At 43.8% G+C, this 18,369-nt stretch overlaps 1 protein-coding gene across 2 annotated transcripts; it reads right to left on the bottom strand.

Moving 5' to 3' along the window:
• Positions 1 to 1,681: 1,681 nt before the first annotated feature.
• Positions 1,682 to 17,838, bottom strand: Tmem263 (transmembrane protein 263). Of its 2 annotated transcripts, none has more exons than XM_070014484.1 (3): positions 17,601 to 17,838; positions 10,543 to 10,612; positions 1,682 to 4,678 (listed from the first exon to the last, which is right to left on the bottom strand). In XM_070014484.1, exons 2-3 carry the CDS (start codon positions 10,604 to 10,606, stop codon positions 4,392 to 4,394), a joined length of 351 nt encoding a protein of 116 aa, XP_069870585.1. In that variant the 5' UTR covers positions 10,607 to 10,612; positions 17,601 to 17,838; the 3' UTR covers positions 1,682 to 4,391. The 2 variants fall into 2 exon arrangements, with proteins under 2 accessions (XP_069870585.1, XP_069870586.1); XM_070014485.1 differs by lacking the exon at positions 17,601 to 17,838 and adding an exon at positions 16,621 to 16,826.
• Positions 17,839 to 18,369: the final 531 nt, after the last annotated feature.

Genomic DNA, 18,369 nt, shown 5'->3' with positions numbered 1-18,369 from the left:
ATGGCCTTTTTTGCATAGTGAAATAAACGAACACTCAGATTCTTTTCCATTCTTCCACAAATCCAGGTCACCCTCTCTGTCCAAACCAGGTCCTTGGGATGCCATGCAGCACCACTGGTAGGTGCAGTAGAAGCATTAGGGTCCTGAGTTCCTTTTCTATATAGATAAGGAAACTTGAGGTAGATATTCCATCCTCAGGAATGTCTGTGAAACATGTTAAGGAAAAGGAGAAAGCTAGAAGCTTTGTAATAGAGCACATGCTTAGCATGCATGAAACCTTGGATTCAAACCCCAACATCCCATTTAAAAAAACATAGATAAATGGAGCAGGGTTGAGTGATGGGAAGAGTTAACAAGATGGGCTATTCAAGTTTCTTGTGTCCTCTCCATGATGCAAGGAGCAGGATTTCATTCTAAGGGTAAGAGAAGCTGTGGGGAATTTAATAATTCTTTTTTTGGTGGAGGGGGGTCCGGTTGTGGGGCCTGAACTCTAGGCCTGGGCGCTGTCCCTCAGCTCTTCAGCTCAAGGCTAGCGCTCTACCACTTGAGCCACAGCACCACTTCCGGCTTTTTTTCTTTTTGCTTATGTGGTGCTGAGGAATCAAACCCAGGGCCTCATGCATGCAAGGCAAGCGCTCTACCACTGAGCCACCTTCCCAGCCCAGCCATGGGGAATTTAATTCTGACAAATGACCAGTGATACTCTTATAAACTGCCCTGATGCCTTATATTACAGGAGGATTACCTTGGTAGTTAGATGTCAGTGGTGAAATAGGAGCCAACCCAGCGGGAACTGCAGTTGTGGGAAGTCAGCACTGAGGTATATATCCAGGCATCATTTGCAAATTGATAGTATGTAAAGCCATGGCAGTGAATGATATTGAGACTTGGAACAGGATAGGATAACTGAGGCAAGGAAGATCACTAGAAAAAAGTTTTCAAAGATACATCTCTCTTGCTGTTGCCGGTGGCTCACACCTGTCATCCTAGCTACTCAGGAGGCTGAGATCTGAGGATCGCAGTTCAAAGCCAGCCTGGGCAGGAAAGTCCATGAGACTCTTTCTCCAATAAACCACTCAGAAAACTGGAGTGGTGCTGTGGCTCAAGTGGTAGAATGCTGGCCTTGAGCTGAAGAGCTCAGGGGCAGTACCCAGGCCCAGAGTTCAAGCCCCACGACCGACAAAAAAAAAAAGATACATCTCTCAAAATCAATGTTATAGGAGAGGACCCAGCAAGTCAGGTCCATACTGGGAGATTTAAAGTTGGCTCCCTAGTTACAGAGGACAGAGAAGAGAGCTCCCTGCTGGCCACTTATTCCTCTGGTTTTCAAACTTTAGTGTACACAAGAACAACCCACAGAAGATGATAAAATGGGGTCCTTAGCTGGGTGCTGGGCGGCCAGCCTCATGCCTGTAATTCTAGCTAATTAGGCTGAGATCTGAAGATTGCAGTTCAAAGTCAGCTTGGGCAGGAAAATTTGTGATATTCCACTTAACTGCCAAAAGCCAGAAGTGGTGCAATGGCTCAAGTAGTAGAATGCTATCCTTGAGCAAAAGTAGATTAGGGACAGCACTCAGGCCCTGAGCTCAAGCCCCAGGACTGTCATAATAAAAACAAACAAACATATATGGTCCTGACCCCACCCTGCAAAGATTCAGCAAGTTGATAAAACCTAGAAATCTGCATTTTAATCTTTATTAAGTTGATATAAATATATTTGTATTTTACTGTTGTGTTGGCATCAAAATACATATTATTCCAGGATGTCATGTATGTACATTATCACAAAAATTGAGAACTGGCTATGGCACTGTCTGAACTATATAACTAAAAGTTCTAAGATTACCCTGTTTTAAAATTTCTTTTATTTCTTTAGATCTTCATGAAGCATTCCAACTTTACAGATCATAGTGCTCTATTAACAGATTTATGTGTTCTTTTCCCATCCCTTTTAATACAAAAAAGAACATTATTCAATTATTTTCATCTGACATTTCACTAAGTACAGGATTCATAATGTTGATATTATTAGATCAGTCACTTAAGTGGGTGACACAAATTTATCTTTGTTGTGCCAAATACCCACTCAAAAAACAAGCTGAATAACAGATGCCTCCAGGTGTATACAACAACCATAGTTTCTTCAAGTGAACTAGTCCTGTTTAACAGGTCAAATTGCTAGTGTATGTAAATAAACTGGAAAAGACTCACGTATACAGCTGTACATGTCATCAGATGGCAAGTTCATTCCACTAAAAAGTTTATCTGACTGTACTTTTGGACAGTCGTCTGCTATTATTGCAGAAGTCCCTCCGAACAAAGTTGTAGTTTAGAATTTAAAATAATCGTGATGAGATAAAATATACCAGGGTAGCTTTTCTGTAGCAGAAAACTATAATTTAGCCTTTTTTTCCTCAAGCAATATTAAAGACAAGCAAAGTTGAAAATAAATATGCAAGCATATAGTAAGTTAGAAAAAAAATAGAAAAAAATTCAAGTACAAAGCACAGCAGAGCCTATGACTACAGAAGATAAATTAGAAATACAAACGAGCACCAAAGCAGTATTCCTTCTAAACAGCAGGAAACAAATTTTCCAATACCATTATTTAGATCATTTACTATTTGTCTGTTAACTTTGGAATTTAAAAAACAGTCCCATTTGTTAATTAAGAAATCTGACCGAACAGACCAACAAATGTCCTAACCATACTACCATGAAATAAATGACTAATTCCTTGTGAACTGAAGTCCTTAATGACTTTTAAGTTTTAAATAAGCAGGAAAAAGTTCAAGAACCTTTTGTACATTTGTTCAAATCTCTGCTGACACTTCTGGAAGTTTTTAAAAGTGACATTCTTATCCAATCGCCTATGTATTATTAATAATACCATTTAGTGGCTACAAGCAAACACTGAAGGCTCAGGTGTTAGGTTGATTTGTTCAGGTTCTCTACATTTTGGCTTGATTTCAAGACATCACCCCTTTCTTCCTCCATAAAATTTATGAGGGGCAGAGGAGATAAATCTCCAGACATAAAGAAAAAATATGAAGATTTTTCTGACTTGGACCAGAACCCTCAGTTAAAAGGAATGCCAAATATACCTGCCAGTTGTTAAATTTTCACCAAACAAAAAAAATTCTAGCTAAGTCATCTTTGAGAATGATGGATGTGATGGCACATTTTAAGACATGTCACACTGATCACCCATACTGAAAAATGTAAGTTCCCTGCTTGAAACTGACCTGAAAAATGGTACCATGTCCACAGCAGCTTTGAAGGACTATCACGTATTTTAAAGCCTTTTGAAAGCATTTACATTTTACATTCAAAACTAATACATGGGGCCAATTTTGCTCAATTTAAGTCAGTCCTCACATATTTGTAGTTGTTTCTGTATTTTTAAGAGACAGCTGCTGATAATTTAAGACATTCTAAAGACAGAAGTGGGCAAAGGGTTTTTTTCTATCTCAGATATTCTGAGTAATTTCTAAGAACTTAAAATCATATCTGTTCTTTAATATGAAACTCATAGCTTCTAACCAGCTTAGCAATGTTCCTTAGGGACTGTAAAATGTACTAACAATGGAGTATGAACTCAAGCTGAAGTGTACAACTTGATTTTAACCACTGACACAACAGTTAGCAAGCACTATCTTATCCACTGACAGCAAGAAATACCTTTAACTCATGACGGGATCCCAAGGGATAGCAGGGAACAACCTTTTAAAGAACTGGTCAGTAATCCTAAGAACTACATATACTGAAGGTATTAGAAAAGATGTTTTCTTTTGTAAGGCATTAATGAGTAAATGAACAGAATACATGTCCAACAAAAGATGACTAACAGTATCATAGAACCGTTTATCTTTTCTTTTAAACATTTTGAATTCCTGCTACTTTTTGCCAGCTAAAACAAGGAAAGAATGCCTCTTCACCTACACAACTATGGTATAAAAAACTAAGACATCTGAAGCTATTAGGCACGTCAAAGGTACAGTTTATGGAGTTCAAGGTCCCTTGTATAAGGGGTGTATGAATTACCTGGCACATGTACATATGGAACTGTAAAGATCATCTACTGAATTCAACTTTCACATTTTTAGTCAAACTGAAAGACTTATAGTAAATATTGAAACATACCATATCTTCAGTTACAACTGAGTAAGTGTAACATTTTACCAGATAAAAAGCTGGAACTTAAGTATGAGAAACCTTCATATACTGTGCTAGTATTGGTCTCTTCTTTATAGATGAAAGCCATCAATACTTTCAACACAGCAGTTTAGAAGATACACGTCCAAAACAGGTGACTTGGTTGAGGTCTATAATTTAGCAATTCAATGCCACTGGCATCATAGTGCTGTGAGGAGCAAGCGTCTCTCCGTGTTTTAGTCTGATTTGTCTTTCTTCTTTCCTGTTAAGGGCACTTTGTTGACAACAGCAGACCCAACAGCTGTCACTCCTCCAGCCACAGCAGACACGCCCCCTTTCACCAGCCCTATTCCCATGGAAGGCACAGTTGTCACTGCTGTTTTGGTCACCTCCAGACTCTTCCCACCAATCCAAGCCACGCCTCCAATGGTGGCACCCACGGCCCCCTTTGTAACACTGAAGATACCCCCGGTTACCCGGGACAACATGCCTGGCTGCTGCTGTGGATGGTCTTTCATTGAACCTAAGGAGAGAAAACAGCATGGCATGGTCAGATCTAACATCTTTAAAATGATCAAATGATCTCCTAGTCAGGAGGTTAGAGATGAGGAGGCCAGCTGCACTGCCGACACAAGTCTCTCCTGTCTTAAGGGCACAGTGGTATACATTTTTATGGCATCTTTGTCCAGTTCTAAGTCTATTTTTTGTCAGTCCTGGGGCTTGACCTCAGGCCCTGGATGCTGTCCTGGAGCTCTTTTGCTCAAGGCTAGTGCTCTACCACTTTGTGCCAGGGCACCACTTCTGGTTTTCTGGTAGTTAATTGGAGCATCTTTCCTGCCTGAGCTGGCTTTGAATTGCAATTCTCAGATCTCAGCTTTCTGAGTAGCTAGGATTACAGGCCTGAGCCACTAACATCCAGCTCGTCTTATTTTTTGAGACAGGGTCTCACTATGTAGCCCAGGCTAGTTTTAAACTTGTATTCCTCCTGTTCCAGCCTCCAGAAGTGCTAAGTTTATAGGCATACACCAGTGTATGTCACCGTACTCAGTCCAATGTGGTGAACTGAGCTTGGAAGTGGGGGGAGGATGGGGAAAAACACAAAAAACAAACAACAGAGTAATGTCAGGCACTGGTGGCTCACACCTGTAATCCTAGCTACTCAGGAGGCTGATGAGGCTCATGGTTCAAAGCCAGCCTGGGCAAAAAAGCCCTTGAAATTCTTACTCTCCAATTAACTCCCCCCAACATAAAGGCTGGAATTGGAGCTGCTGCTCAAGTGTTAGAATACTAGCCTTGAACAGAAAAGCTCAGAGACAGGGCCCAGGCCTTGAGTTCAGTCTACAGGACCACTCACTCACACATACACACACAAAAGAGTAGCACAAATCTACATGTAACTTCAAACTCATAGAAATGACCAGCAAGAAGACTTCATAAAGCTTGAATACACCAGATTTTAACAGACACAGGCCTTTCCTCCGTAGCCCAGTAACTTAGGGAGTAATTTAGGTAAGCAATGATATTTTCTAAATTTTATGGAATAATATCACATAAATATACAATTTAGACTTCACCCCCCCAAAAAGCACAATCCCACACAAAGCCAGGTAATGTCTTTCTTTCTTTTCTTTTTTTGGCAGGTCATGGAGCTTGAACTCAGCCTGGGTGCTGTTCCTCAGCTCTTCATCTCAAAGCTAGCGCTCTACCACTTGAGCCACAGCACCCACTTCCGGCCTTTTCTGCTTATGTGGTGCTGAGGAATCGAACCCAGAGCCTCACACATACAAGGCAAGCACTCTACCTGCCCAAATCTAGGTAATTTCTGTATACACAGTCCAATAAGACCACCAAGGCAGAACATTACTTCTACCAAAGGTGACATAGGGAAACCGACAAGATTTAAGGAGAAAAAATAATGCTGACAAAATGAGTTTGTTTGTTTGTTTGTTTTTAACAAACCAGGTACACATTTTCCTTAAAATAGTTTTTCTTGGAGGCTTTACATTCTGTCATAACTAGGAAAATGTTACCGATTAGTAAAAATCATGCACAAGGATGGCTATTTATTTACTTGTATTGGGGGATTGAATTCATCCATGTGCTTGCTAGGCAAGTATTCTACCACTCAAGCCACCTCCTAAGTTCTTTGTTTCTATTTTTGTGACAGGTCTCACCCTTGCTTCTGGGCCAACTATGATCCCACTATACTTTGTGGATAACTGAAATGGCAGGTATACAGCATGCTATACAGCTATTAGTTGACATGGAGGTCTCGACACATACTTTTTGTCCCAGATGACCTTGAACCACAATCTTCCCCAAACTCTACCTCCTGAGTAACTGCGATTACAGGTATGAATGAACCACTGTACCAGTCTGCAGTAGCTTTTTTTTTTTCTTTTGGTCATGGGGCCTGAACTCTGGGCCTGGGCGCTGTCCCTCAGCTCTTCAGCTCAAGGCTAGCTCTCTACCACTTGAGCCACAGAGCCACTTCCAGTTTTCTGGTGGTTTATCGGAGGTAAGATCTCACGGACTTTCCTACCCAGGCTGGTTTTGAACCATGATCCTTAGATCTCAGCCTCCTGAGTAGGTAGGATTACAGGTGTGAGCCACCAGCGCTTGGCTATAGCTAATTTTTTAAGCCAATGTTTTTATTAGAACTAATAACATATAATGCAAATTTTTTTTTTTTGGGTCCGGTCGTGGGGCCTGAACTCTGGGCCTGGGCGCTGTCCCTCAGCTCTTCAGCTCAAGGCTAGCGCTCTATCACTTGAGCCATAGCGCCACTTCCGGCTTTTTTTTCTTTTTGCTTATATGGTGCTGAGGAATCAAACCCAGGGCCTCAGGCATGCAAGGCAAGCGCTCTACCAGTGAGCCACCTTCCCAGCCCCTATAACGCAGCAAATTTTTAACTAACTGAAATGGCTTAAGAATTATAAAAATACGATGGAAGGGGCTGCGAAGGTGGCTCAGTGGTAGAACGCTTGCCTTGCATGCATGAGGCCCTGGGTTTGATTACTCAGCACCACATAAGCAAAAAGAAAAAAGCCGGGAGTGGCGCTGTGGCTCAAGCAGTAGAGCACTAGCCTGGAGCTGAAGAGCTGAGGGACAGTTTGTTCCCAGGCCCAGAGTTCAGGCCCCATGACCAAACAAAAAAAACAAAAAACAAAAAACGGAAAAGACTGCTTAATTGGTAACTCTTTTATAATCAAGGTAAAAAACATTAGGAAAAGAGTAAAAATCCTGATTGGAGGGTAAAAGCCAAATGCTTCAATAATACTCCAGTAAAATGTTGTTGCTTTGCCTGATTTGGTTCATTTGCATTTCATCGAGACAATTTTCTTGGTTAAGATAAATATTATTATAGTTATCTCTTCCCTCTGTAAGTTGTCTGCTTTTCACTTTATCCATATTGGCTTACAAAGACATTCCTGAGGCTCTGTTTCCTTCTGGGACAATCATGTTCCTCAGTGGCCTTTGTCCCTTACCTAACTTCTTCCCACAAAGTACTTGTTAATTTTTTCATTGAGACTTAGCCTTTCTAGCCCTAAAAAAAATAAAGCAAGGAAATGCAGCCATGATGTTCGCTTCGGCAACACATATACTAAAATTGGAAATGCAGCCATGGTACTCAGTAGACATTATGTTGAAAATGAACTAATCAACTTATGGGCAGGGACAGGAGGAGAAACTGAGGGGAAGGGATGACAGTGTTAAAAAAAAAAAAGTACTGGGCTGGGAAGGTGGCTCAGTGGTAGAGCGCTTGCCTTGCATGCATGAGGCCCTGGGTTCGATTCCTCAGCACCACATAAGCAAAAAGAAAAAAAGCCGGAAGTGGCGCTGTGGGTCAAATGGTAGAGTGCTAGCCTTGAGCTGAAGAGCTGAGGGACAGTGCCCAGGCCCAGAGTTCAGGCCCCACAACTGACAAAAAAAAAAAAAAAGTACTCATTACCTGATTTATAAAACTGTATCTCCTCTATACTATACCTTAATAAAAAAGAAAGCAAAAAACCTATTGTGGTAGTATGTTCCTATAATCCCAGCACTCAGGAGAGGTTGAGGCAAATGCATTAGAAGTTCAAGGCCAGTTGGGCAATGGTGGCTTACACCTGTAATCCTAGCTGCTCAGGAGGCTGAGATCTGAAGATCTTAGTTCAAAGCTGGCCTGTGCAGTAAAGTCCTTTAGACTATCTCTAATAACCACTCTCCCTACAAAAAAAAAGTGGACCTGTGGCTCAGACAATATAACACTAGCAATGAGCGAAAGAACCCAGGAACAGTGCCTGGGCCATGGGTTCAAGCTCCAGGACACATGGACGGACACAGACACACAGACAAGACAAGACAGACAGACAGACACACACACACACACACACACACACACACACACACACACACACACACACACACACACACACACACACACACACACACACACACACACACACACACACACACACACACACACGGGCGAAAAAAGAAAAAAGAAAAAAAAAAGTTCAGGGCTAGCCTGGGCTACATAGAAGAGCCCTGTCTCAAAAGAAATTTTTTGTTGTTAATTTGATAGTAATATAAAATCTTCCCATAAAGAGACAACTTTGAAAGTAAAAGACAAGTCACAGAAAAAGAAAGCAGGAAAAAAAAATACATATGTTTGTGCAGAGCAAAGCAGTGCACACCTTTAAATCAAAGCCTAGGATGATGGCAGTAGGATGGAGAGTTCACAGACAGCCTGGGCTGTACATACATCAAGACCCTCTCTCAGAAACACAAAATAATATTTGTAAAGAATGTACAATTTATGACAAGCTTCTAAAATTAATCTTTTTCTTTAAAAAAAAGGAGTTAAGGTAGTAATTTTTAAGCTATTTGTCCACTAAACAAATTTGTACCATCATGCTGGGCAAATCCTCCACTTTCTCTTAAGGTCAGTTTTTATTATGCTATTTTCCTAATGATTTAATTTGTGCCTACCAACATATGAAGCCACTTTTGGACAGTGCATAACAAAACTGGTTTAAAAAAAAAACCAAAACAAGCAAACAAAACACAATACCTATCATCAAGACTTCTATCTCTACAATCAACATGCAATTTTCCATGAAAGTCATTTCTTGCATAACATTTCAAAAGTAGGCAAGAAGTGCCCATAGTCACTTCTGTTAGGGGATTTGGGGAGTAGTTAGTATTTCCAAGGCTTTTGGAAGGAAGCACAACAGTAAAATGATTCATGGTGTCATAATTTTCAAACTAAAAGAGACTTATGATTTAGAAAGACAAATTAAGCAGGCCCCAAGATCATGTATTAAGATAGAAAGAAAGAACTAGGCACTGGTGGCTCAGGTCTGTAATACTAGCTACTCACGAGGATCATGGTTCAAAGCCAGCCTGGGCAGGAAAGTCTGTGAGACTCGTATCTCCAATTACCCACCAGAAAACTGGAAATGGTGGTGTGGTTCAAGTGGCAGAGCACTTGCCTTGAGCTGAAAGACCTAAGGAACAGCACCCAGGCCCAGAGTTCAAGCCCTATTACCGTCCCCCCCCACCAAAGAAAGATAGGAAGAAAGCATGAAAGGACTCCAAACTGATAGTGAATAATAGGAATTTAATAACAAAACCCTGCTTCTTGAATTAGGTTGATGTATTTTATGCAGGGCATCAAAATTAAACATCTCCTTTCTCTGCCTTACACTCTTTATAGATGAAAAGACATTCTTTTTTTTTTTTTTTTTGGCCAGTCCTGGGGCCTGAACTCTGGGCCTGGGCGCTATCCCTCAGCTATTCAGCTCAAGGCTAGGGCTCTACCACTTGAGCCACAGCGCCACTTCTGGCTTTTTCTGCTTATGTGGTGCTGAGGAATCGAACGCAGGGCCTCATGAATGCAAGGCAAGCACTCTACCACTGAGCCACCTTCCCAGCCCGAAAAAACATTCTTGCTTGTGAAATTGTCTTAAAATATAACAGGACATAAACCTTACATAATTAAATTGTTCTTCCAGTCTTCAAGTCTCATGCCTCTCATCAGAAGCTTAAAATGTTTATATTCAAGTGTGTGTGTGTGTGATAGGGCTTGAACCCAGGGCCTGGGAGCTTTTGGGTACTCTACGACTCTGATCCACAGCTCCACTTGCAGTTTTCCAGTGGTTAATTGAAGTTAAGAGTCTTGGACTTTCCTGCTGGCTTCAAACCATGGTCCTTAGATCTCAGCCCCCTGAGTAGGTAGGATTACAGGCAGTAATCCTGCCTGACTCTTCAATAATTTTTGCAACATGTTTACTGACCAGGTAAATAGGTTAGAATTCTTTAATTTTAAAAGAATCAGGGCTTTAAATCACTACAATATATTTTCTTTCTTAGTGTTATATATATATTTATATATACACTTACCTTCTGGTGGTTCATCACTAAGGTAGGATGGGATTTCTTGTTGATTTTTATCTGCCTGATTCATGATTTCCTAAAAAAAAAAAAAAAAAGCAATCCATACAAACATATTTCATGTTGAGCCTACTACCTTGCACACATTAAGACTTAATTAACTTTTCTCAGATAAATAACATTTTAAAACATCTACCACAGGACTATTTCATCTGAAGTGGCTGAGAGTAGCTCTAGGTTTGTCCTCCAGCACCACAAATAGAAAAAAGAAAAGCAACTTCACATTTTAGGGCTAGGGATGTAGCACAGTGTAAGGTGTTTGCTTACCATGCAAAGCCCTTGGGTTAGTTTTTTGGTTTTTTTTTCTGTGCTGGTACTAGTGCTTGAATTCAGGGTCTGGGCGCTTTTCCCTTAGCTTTTTCAGTTAAGACTGGCATTCTACCATTTGAGCCATAATTCTACTTCTGGTTTTCTGGTGGTTCATCAGAGATAGGAGTCTCATGGACTTTCCTGCCTGGGTTGGCTTTGAACTGGTATGTTCAGATCTCAGCTAAGAATAGCTAAAATTATAGGCGTAAGTCCCAGCACCCAGCTCCAAAGTGTCTTTTATGATAAACTGTCTTGACAAAACAAAACAAAAAAACAAAAAAAAACTAGAGCTAACAGTCAACTAAACATTTCTTGGTAATACATTCTTAAAGCCTAAATTATTGTAACAGTATGCAGACAAGAGATATGAAGGAGCCGGGCGCTGGTGGCTCACGCCTGTAATCCTAGCTACTCAGGAGGCTGAGATCTGAGGATCACGGTTCAAAGCCAGCCCGGGCAGGAGAGACCGTGAGACTCCTATCTCCAATAAAACCACCAGAAAACCGGAAGTGGCGCTGTAGCTCAAGTGGTAGAGCACTCGCCTTGAGCTGAAGAGCTAAGGGACAACGCCCAGGCCCAGAGTTCAAGCCCCACTACCGACAAAAAAAAAAAAAAAAAAAGAGATATGAAGGATATTGTACTAACAATGTAACACTAATTAACAAGTCATAATTAGGCTAATCATTGTTTTAGGTACAAAAGGTGGAAAATGCCTGCCATGCTAGGGTATTTCTAAATACATACAGACAGACATTTACAAATGCATATGAAGTAATTATAATTTTCTGCTATAAACATGTACTACTTTTATAAATAAAAAATAGGCCTTGGAAACCAAGGATTTCAAAAATACTTTCTTTTTTGTGATACTGAGAGTTTGAACTCAACACCTTATGCTTGCTAGCCCTTTTTAGTTTTTTCAGATAGGACCCTCATGTTTACGTGCAGCTGGTGCTGGACATTAATCCTCCGACCGCCTCTACAGCTAGAATTACAGGCTCGCTTAGTTGCTGAGATGAAGTCTTGCTAACTGCCTACACTGATCTCTACCATACAAGTAATGAATTACACACATGACCTACCATCAATTGTATTCTTTCAAATTCACCTGGTCTCAGTTATGACAAGGACTATTATTGCCTATGGCAAGAAACACTGGACAAATAGCTTTATGGGGACTATTACTACATTAGCTGTGCAATATTGTTAAGGACACTACTCGCCATATCACTGCATAGATCTAATGTGGAACGCTATATATCTAGGTCATTTCTTTTTTTTTTTTGGTTGTGGGGCCTGAACTCTGGGCCTGGGCGCTGTCTCTCAGCTCTTCAGCTCAAAGCTAGCGCTCTACCACTTGAGCCACAGCACCACTTCCGGCTTTTTTCTTTTTGTTTATGTGGTGCTGAGGAATTGAACCCAGGGCTTCATGCATGCAAGGCAAGCGCTCTACCACTGAGCCACCTTCCCAGCCCTCTAGGTCATTTCTTTAAAGGCATTTAAATATTCATAAAATGTCATTTCCTTCAAAAATTAGTAAGTTTTCTTTGGGATTTGTACCTTTTTCAACTTAAAAGATAGAAGTATATGGTGTGTCTCTTCTCTTTTTGGCTTTGAGAAGGCTTGTATTTAAACTGCCAGCCTAACTAGATAGGGTGGGGCTGGGAAGGTGGCTCAGGGATAGAGTGCTTGCCTTGCATGCATGAGGCCCTGGGTTTGATTCCTCAACAACACATTAGCAGAAAAAGCTGGAAGTGGTGCCGTGGCTCAAGTGGTAGAGCGCTAGCCTTGAGCTGAAGAGCTGAGGGACAGAGCCCAGGCCTGGAGTTCAGGCCCCATGACCAACAAAAAAAAGAAAAAGAAAAAGAAAACTAGGTAGGGTTTCTTTGGCTGCATAGTTGTACCTATTCTCCCCCCTATACTCCTCTATATTCCCTTAAGATTTCTCCTCTGATTACTACTTTTGTAATTTCAATATCTTATTCATACTTTGAGTATTTTTGTGAAAACACATAGGACAAAAATATTTGTAACCACGCTAACATTAAGCATCTCTAGAAAATAGGTATAGCAAGCTGGGCACCAGTGGCTCATACCTATAATCCTAGCTACTTGGGAGACTGAGATGTGAGGATTGTGGTTTGAAGCCAGCCTGTGCAGAAAAGTCCATCACACTCTTACCTCTAATAAACTGCTCAGAAAAAGGCAGAAGTAGTGGTGTGGCTCAAGTGGTAGAGTGCTAGTCTTGAGCACATATTGGCTCAAGTACCCAGGGCCCCAGGACAAGTTAAAAAAAAAAGAAAGAAAAGAAAATACATGTATCAACATTTGGTTGGAGTCTTTAGTTAGAAAGGGAGGAAAAAATAGGGAAGGGAAGGAAGAAAACAAATCCCAAGCTAGTTTTGTGCTTAATGAGTAGGCAGTGGTATCTAGTGGCTTCCAGAAGCCACAAAATAGACATGATGTGTATATTTTAATCCACAGTTATTTAAAACACTTTATTTTTAAGTCTACACAGAGCAAAAAGCAAAATGAAAACATGGGAATTTTTTTTTTAAAGATATTTCACTGCTAGGCTGGGAAGGTGGCTCAGTGGTAGAGTGCCTTGCCTTGCATTCATGAGGCCCTGGTTTCAATTCCTTAGCACCACATAAGCAGAAAAAGCCAGAAGTGGCGCTGTGGCTCAAGTGGTAGAGTGCTCGCCTTGAGCTGAAGAGCTGAGGAAGAGCGCCCAGGCCCAGAGTTCAGGCCCCACAATTGACAAAAAAAAAAAAAAAAAAAAGAAGTTTCACTGCTTCAAAGTACATTCTCAAAGACTAGAGATATGGCCCATGATTGCCCATGGTAAGTAAACCTGGGAAAGCAAAATCTGGGAAAGAGTGTTACTACTATGCTGACATTGGTGGGTGGTTCATACCTATAATCCTAGCTGAGATCTGAAGATCAAGGTTCAAAGCCAACCTGTACAGGACAGTCCATGAAATTCTTTTTTTTTTCCCCCCCTGGCTGTGGGCCTTGTACTCTGGGCTTGGGCGCTATCCCTCAGCAATTCAGCTCAAGGTGAGCACTCTACCGCTTGAGCCACAGCACCAGTTGAGGTTTTTCTAGTGGTTTCCTGGAGATAAGAGTCTCACAGACTTTCCTGCCTGGGCTGGCTTTGAACCTCGATCCTCAGATCTCAGCCTCCTGAGTAGCTAATATTACAGGCGTGAATCACTGGTGCCTGGCCATGAAACTCTTATTGCCAAATTAAACTACCAAAAAGCTGAAAGTGAAGCTGTGGCTCAAGTGGTAGAGCAAAAAATCTCAGGGACAGTGCCCAGAGCTCAGGCCCTTGGTTTAAGCCTTAGGATTGGCACACTCATACACAAGTGTACCCTCCTCACCACCACCACTGCAGTACAGCTGTTTGTCTTAAACTGAGACTTGTGAAAATAAACATACTCCTAATCACCTGAAAAATACTCTGCGGATAAAATTTTAAAAGCATACACATGGGAACTAGTACTAATGAACAGTCAAAATGACATTTTGAAAAATGTTATTATTTTGTATGTTGTAGGGCTATCCTGTTTAGCACTTAAGGTTTTACACAAAACTAAAGTTCACAATTAGCAACAATACCTTATCTCAATATGTACAACTTTAATCAATTATTCATTTAAGAACATGCAGGAACTGTTCTCTGCATATCACATTTTTTGGTCGGTTGTGGGGCTTGAACTCAGGGTCTTTTGCTCAAGGCTAACACTCTACCACTTGAGCCACAGCTCCACTTCCCAGGAACTGTTCTTTAGGAACTCCTAAGGCACTGGAAATGATGGACAAGAGCCTTTAGACCAAAGCAAAGTATGTTTTTTATGTTTTGTCTTTACGTCCTGATATGTGGACAAACTATTACAATGCAAACTAAAACTTCTTGCATGTGTGTTTATAAAAATCTGTGCAATGTGAAAGACTTATTTACTGTAACTGTATATATAGCATGACAGCAAATTCATCAGCAGTTAGTTTCAGGGGGAAGGGCCAGGGAATAATTTATCCAGTACAATAGCATCAAAGATAGCAGCTGGCAGATGTATTCAGCAAATATTAATAACAACACTATTCCCTAGAGGGTAATTTATTCCAATAATAGAAATAAGTAAACAAACGCCTCATGGAAACCTCTGTTTTTTTTTTCAAGAGAAGCCTAAAATTACTGATGAATCAATGTTGTTTGTGGGTTTCAGTAACATCTAATATATAAATTGAAGCTTTTTGTGTGTGATGAAAACAGTCTAAAGACAGCATACAAATCTGCCTATGGTTACCACCCTTCTAAAGTACCAAGGAAATATAATCACACTAACACTTGGTATGAACTCAAGCACAAAACACAGTACACTAGAGTTTACTGTCAAAGATGCTTCAAAATGTTATTCATCAACAAGTTAATTTTCCTATTTACAAAAAAAGACTGAATTAAGAAGCTAAACCCTCCTAGATGTGCTATACACATCTCACATCCTCACTCTTTCAGGTTGTTGTTTTTTTATACTTGTCCCGGGGCTTAACTCAGGGCCGGGTGTGCAGTCCCTGAGCCTCTTTGTGCTCAAGGCTAGCATTCTACTGCTTCAGCCACAGCCCCACTTCCCATTTTTTTCTGAGTAGTTTATTGGAGATAAGAGTCTCAGGGACATTCCTGCCCCAGCTGGCTTTGAACTGCAATCCTCTATCTCAGCATCCTGAGTAGCATTTGGACATTTGGACAACAGAGCTCTAAACACATATAGCAAGAATCAGTGTATACTAAGACACTACCTTACTGTTTTTAGAATCATCTAGTTGTACTGAATTTGCTGCTTGTAAAGGTGACCCTCCCATAAAATGAACAACAAACTACAAACAAGGCATGAGGCTGGCAAGGGAGAAAAAGTAATCTATTAGTAAAACTTGTAAGGGCACATGGATGACATGACAATATCAAAGGAAACATTAAATCAAATTAAAATAGCATTGACACCAAAACCAGTACCTGAGTCATCTTCACTAAATCATGCAATCTGCATTCCTCTTACACTGTTGGGTTCAGAACAAGCATACAAAGACCCCCCTTTTTTTGTTTTTTGTTTTTTTGCAATACTTGGTTTAAACTCGGGACTTTTTTGCTTGCAATGAGGAATGTCCTCTATCACTTGAACCCCCATCCCTTTCCAGTCCTTTTGGATTTAGTTTTTTCTCATACTCTGCCACTTTTTGTCTAGGACAATCTGGGACCCCAATCCTTCTACCTACATTATAGCCCCTGCTTAGTTGGGATCAGGAGGCTGGGACTTGCCACATCTGGCTAGTTTGTTAAGAGGAGAGGAATCCCTGTAACTTTTTGCCAGGGCTGGCCTTCAACTGAAATCCTTCAAGTAGCTGAGACCCACAGAGGTGAAAGGCCAGGCCCCACCCAAAGACCCTCTTCTTCAGATGTTTATCTATTACCCAGTGAGAGCTCATCAGGAAGTAGGAAAGGAGCAAACACACCCAGTTACTGAAACAAAGAAAGGTAAAGATTTTCCTAGAATTTAAACTATTAAAAAAAAGATCGCATTCATAGAAAGCATTTAAACTTTTCCAACAAAGCTTCCTATATGTGGAGAGTTTTTTTGTTTTTTTTAATCGAACTTGGTCTCTGACACAAAGACCGAAGAGGATGCCTGTGTGTGTCTGTGACATGGAAACACACACCTGGGTGTCGTTACCACCATTTCTGGGCTAGTCCTTGTGCACCTCCACACCAGTGGGAGTTAATCTCAAGGCTTCCACGACCGCGGAGAATCCCCACCGTGTTTCCCCTGGGCACCGAGCAGTGTGCACCGAGGTGCGACACATCCTCCAGGTGTTTGCGGCTCCGCAGCTGCCCCTCGCCCTCCGCCGCTTCCCTCCAGGCGTCGGCGCGGCTCTTTCTTTCCTTTGGCCGCGGGAGTGACGTGGCAGGAGAGACAGAAAATGACCCCGCGGGCGCCGCGGCCGGGCACCTCCTTCTTCCCTCCCGCTCCCACGCGGGGCACCCCACACCCACCCCGGGGTTCCGGAAATCCGACTGCAAGCGGAGGGGGTCTCGGGGGGGGGGCGTGCGTGTGCCCGGCGGCCTCGGTTCCCCTCTCCCCTCCACCCTCCGGAGGGGGGAGGCGACGCGGGGCTCGGCGCCCCCCTCCATCCGCGCACTCGCAGGTTCCGGGCGGGCGTGGGAGCGCAGCCTCCCCCACGGGGGAAGGGCGCTGGGAGCCGCCACGGGGGAGGCGCGGGGGGTGGGAGGGCGAGCCTCGTGTTCGTGAACCCGGAGGGGGCCGTCGATCACCGGGCCGGGTCCGGAGCGGCCGGGCACCCGCCGCCGCCGCCCTCCCCCTCCCACGCACGGCTCTCTCCCGGAACCCCCTCCCCGGCCCGGCCTGACAGCCGAGTCAGGCGGCTGGGTGCGGGGCGTCCGGCCCGGGAGGAGGGGTGGCCCCGCCGCCGGGGCTCCATCCGCCCCAACTTCATCCCGCACCCCCTTTTTTCCCGCTCAGTTCCTTCCCCCCCACACACACACCCACGGAAAAGGCCCAGGCCGGGGCCGCGGAGGGAGCAGGTGAGGTGCAGGGCGCTGACCCGAGGCTTCGAGGGCGACAAGGGCAGGAAGCCAGGCCGGCGCCCTCGCCCCCCCCCCCCCCCGGCCCCCCACTCACCGCGGGGTCGGGGCCGGCGCCGGGGTGCCGAGGCCGGGCTGGGGCGGCCTGGGAGGGAGGCAGCGGCGGTGGCACAGCCCCAGGACTCCTCTCGGATTGTGAGGCCAGAAGACTCGGGCGGCGGTGGCAGCGAAGGCGGCGGGGACGGCGGCGAAGGCGGCCTCTGGCTGCGGACGTGGCGCCCGGCGAGACCCGCCCCCTCCGCAGCCTCCTCTGCCCCCGCCTCCTCCCGCGGCTCCAGCGCCGACGCGCTCGAGCGCGCGCGCACGCGCACCGGAGCCCACCTCCCCCCCCTCGCGCGCCCACCCGTTTCTCCAGAGGCCCAGCCCCTCCCAGCAGCCCCCAGCCCGCCTGCGCGCGCGCCTCTCTCTTTCTCTCTCTCTCTCTCTCTCTCTCTCTCTCTCTCTCCTCTCTTCCCGCCCCTTTTTTTCCCACTGCCCAATCAGAACTGAGCGAGGGGCGCAGCCTGGGAGACGCGCCAGCGGCCCCCCTTAAAGACCCGGATCTCGTTTTGCGACTCCTGTCAGAGGTGGTTTGTGTTTTGTTTTGGGTTCCTCCGTCGAGTAACGGTATTTGGTATTTGGAGCCCTCTCCCGGGGCGTCGGCCGTTTCTCGGTGCTCGGTCTTCACCCCGGGAGCCGTAGCTGCGTTCCCTCGGGGAGTGGGGAGCCGGGCCTGCTCGCCGCCGCGCACGTCGGGGCGTCCGCGCCGGGGGACCCGGCGATGGGGGTGAGGACGCGGTCTTGCCTGCAGAGCTGCGTGGTTGGTT

The sequence above is a fragment of the Dipodomys merriami genome, unplaced genomic scaffold (assembly GCF_024711535.1).
Source record: "Dipodomys merriami isolate MVZ:Mamm:240054 unplaced genomic scaffold, mDipMer1.0.p SCAF_97, whole genome shotgun sequence".
Lineage (NCBI taxonomy): Eukaryota > Metazoa > Chordata > Mammalia > Rodentia > Heteromyidae > Dipodomys > Dipodomys merriami.
This window is presented reverse-complemented; position numbering and strand designations above follow the sequence as displayed.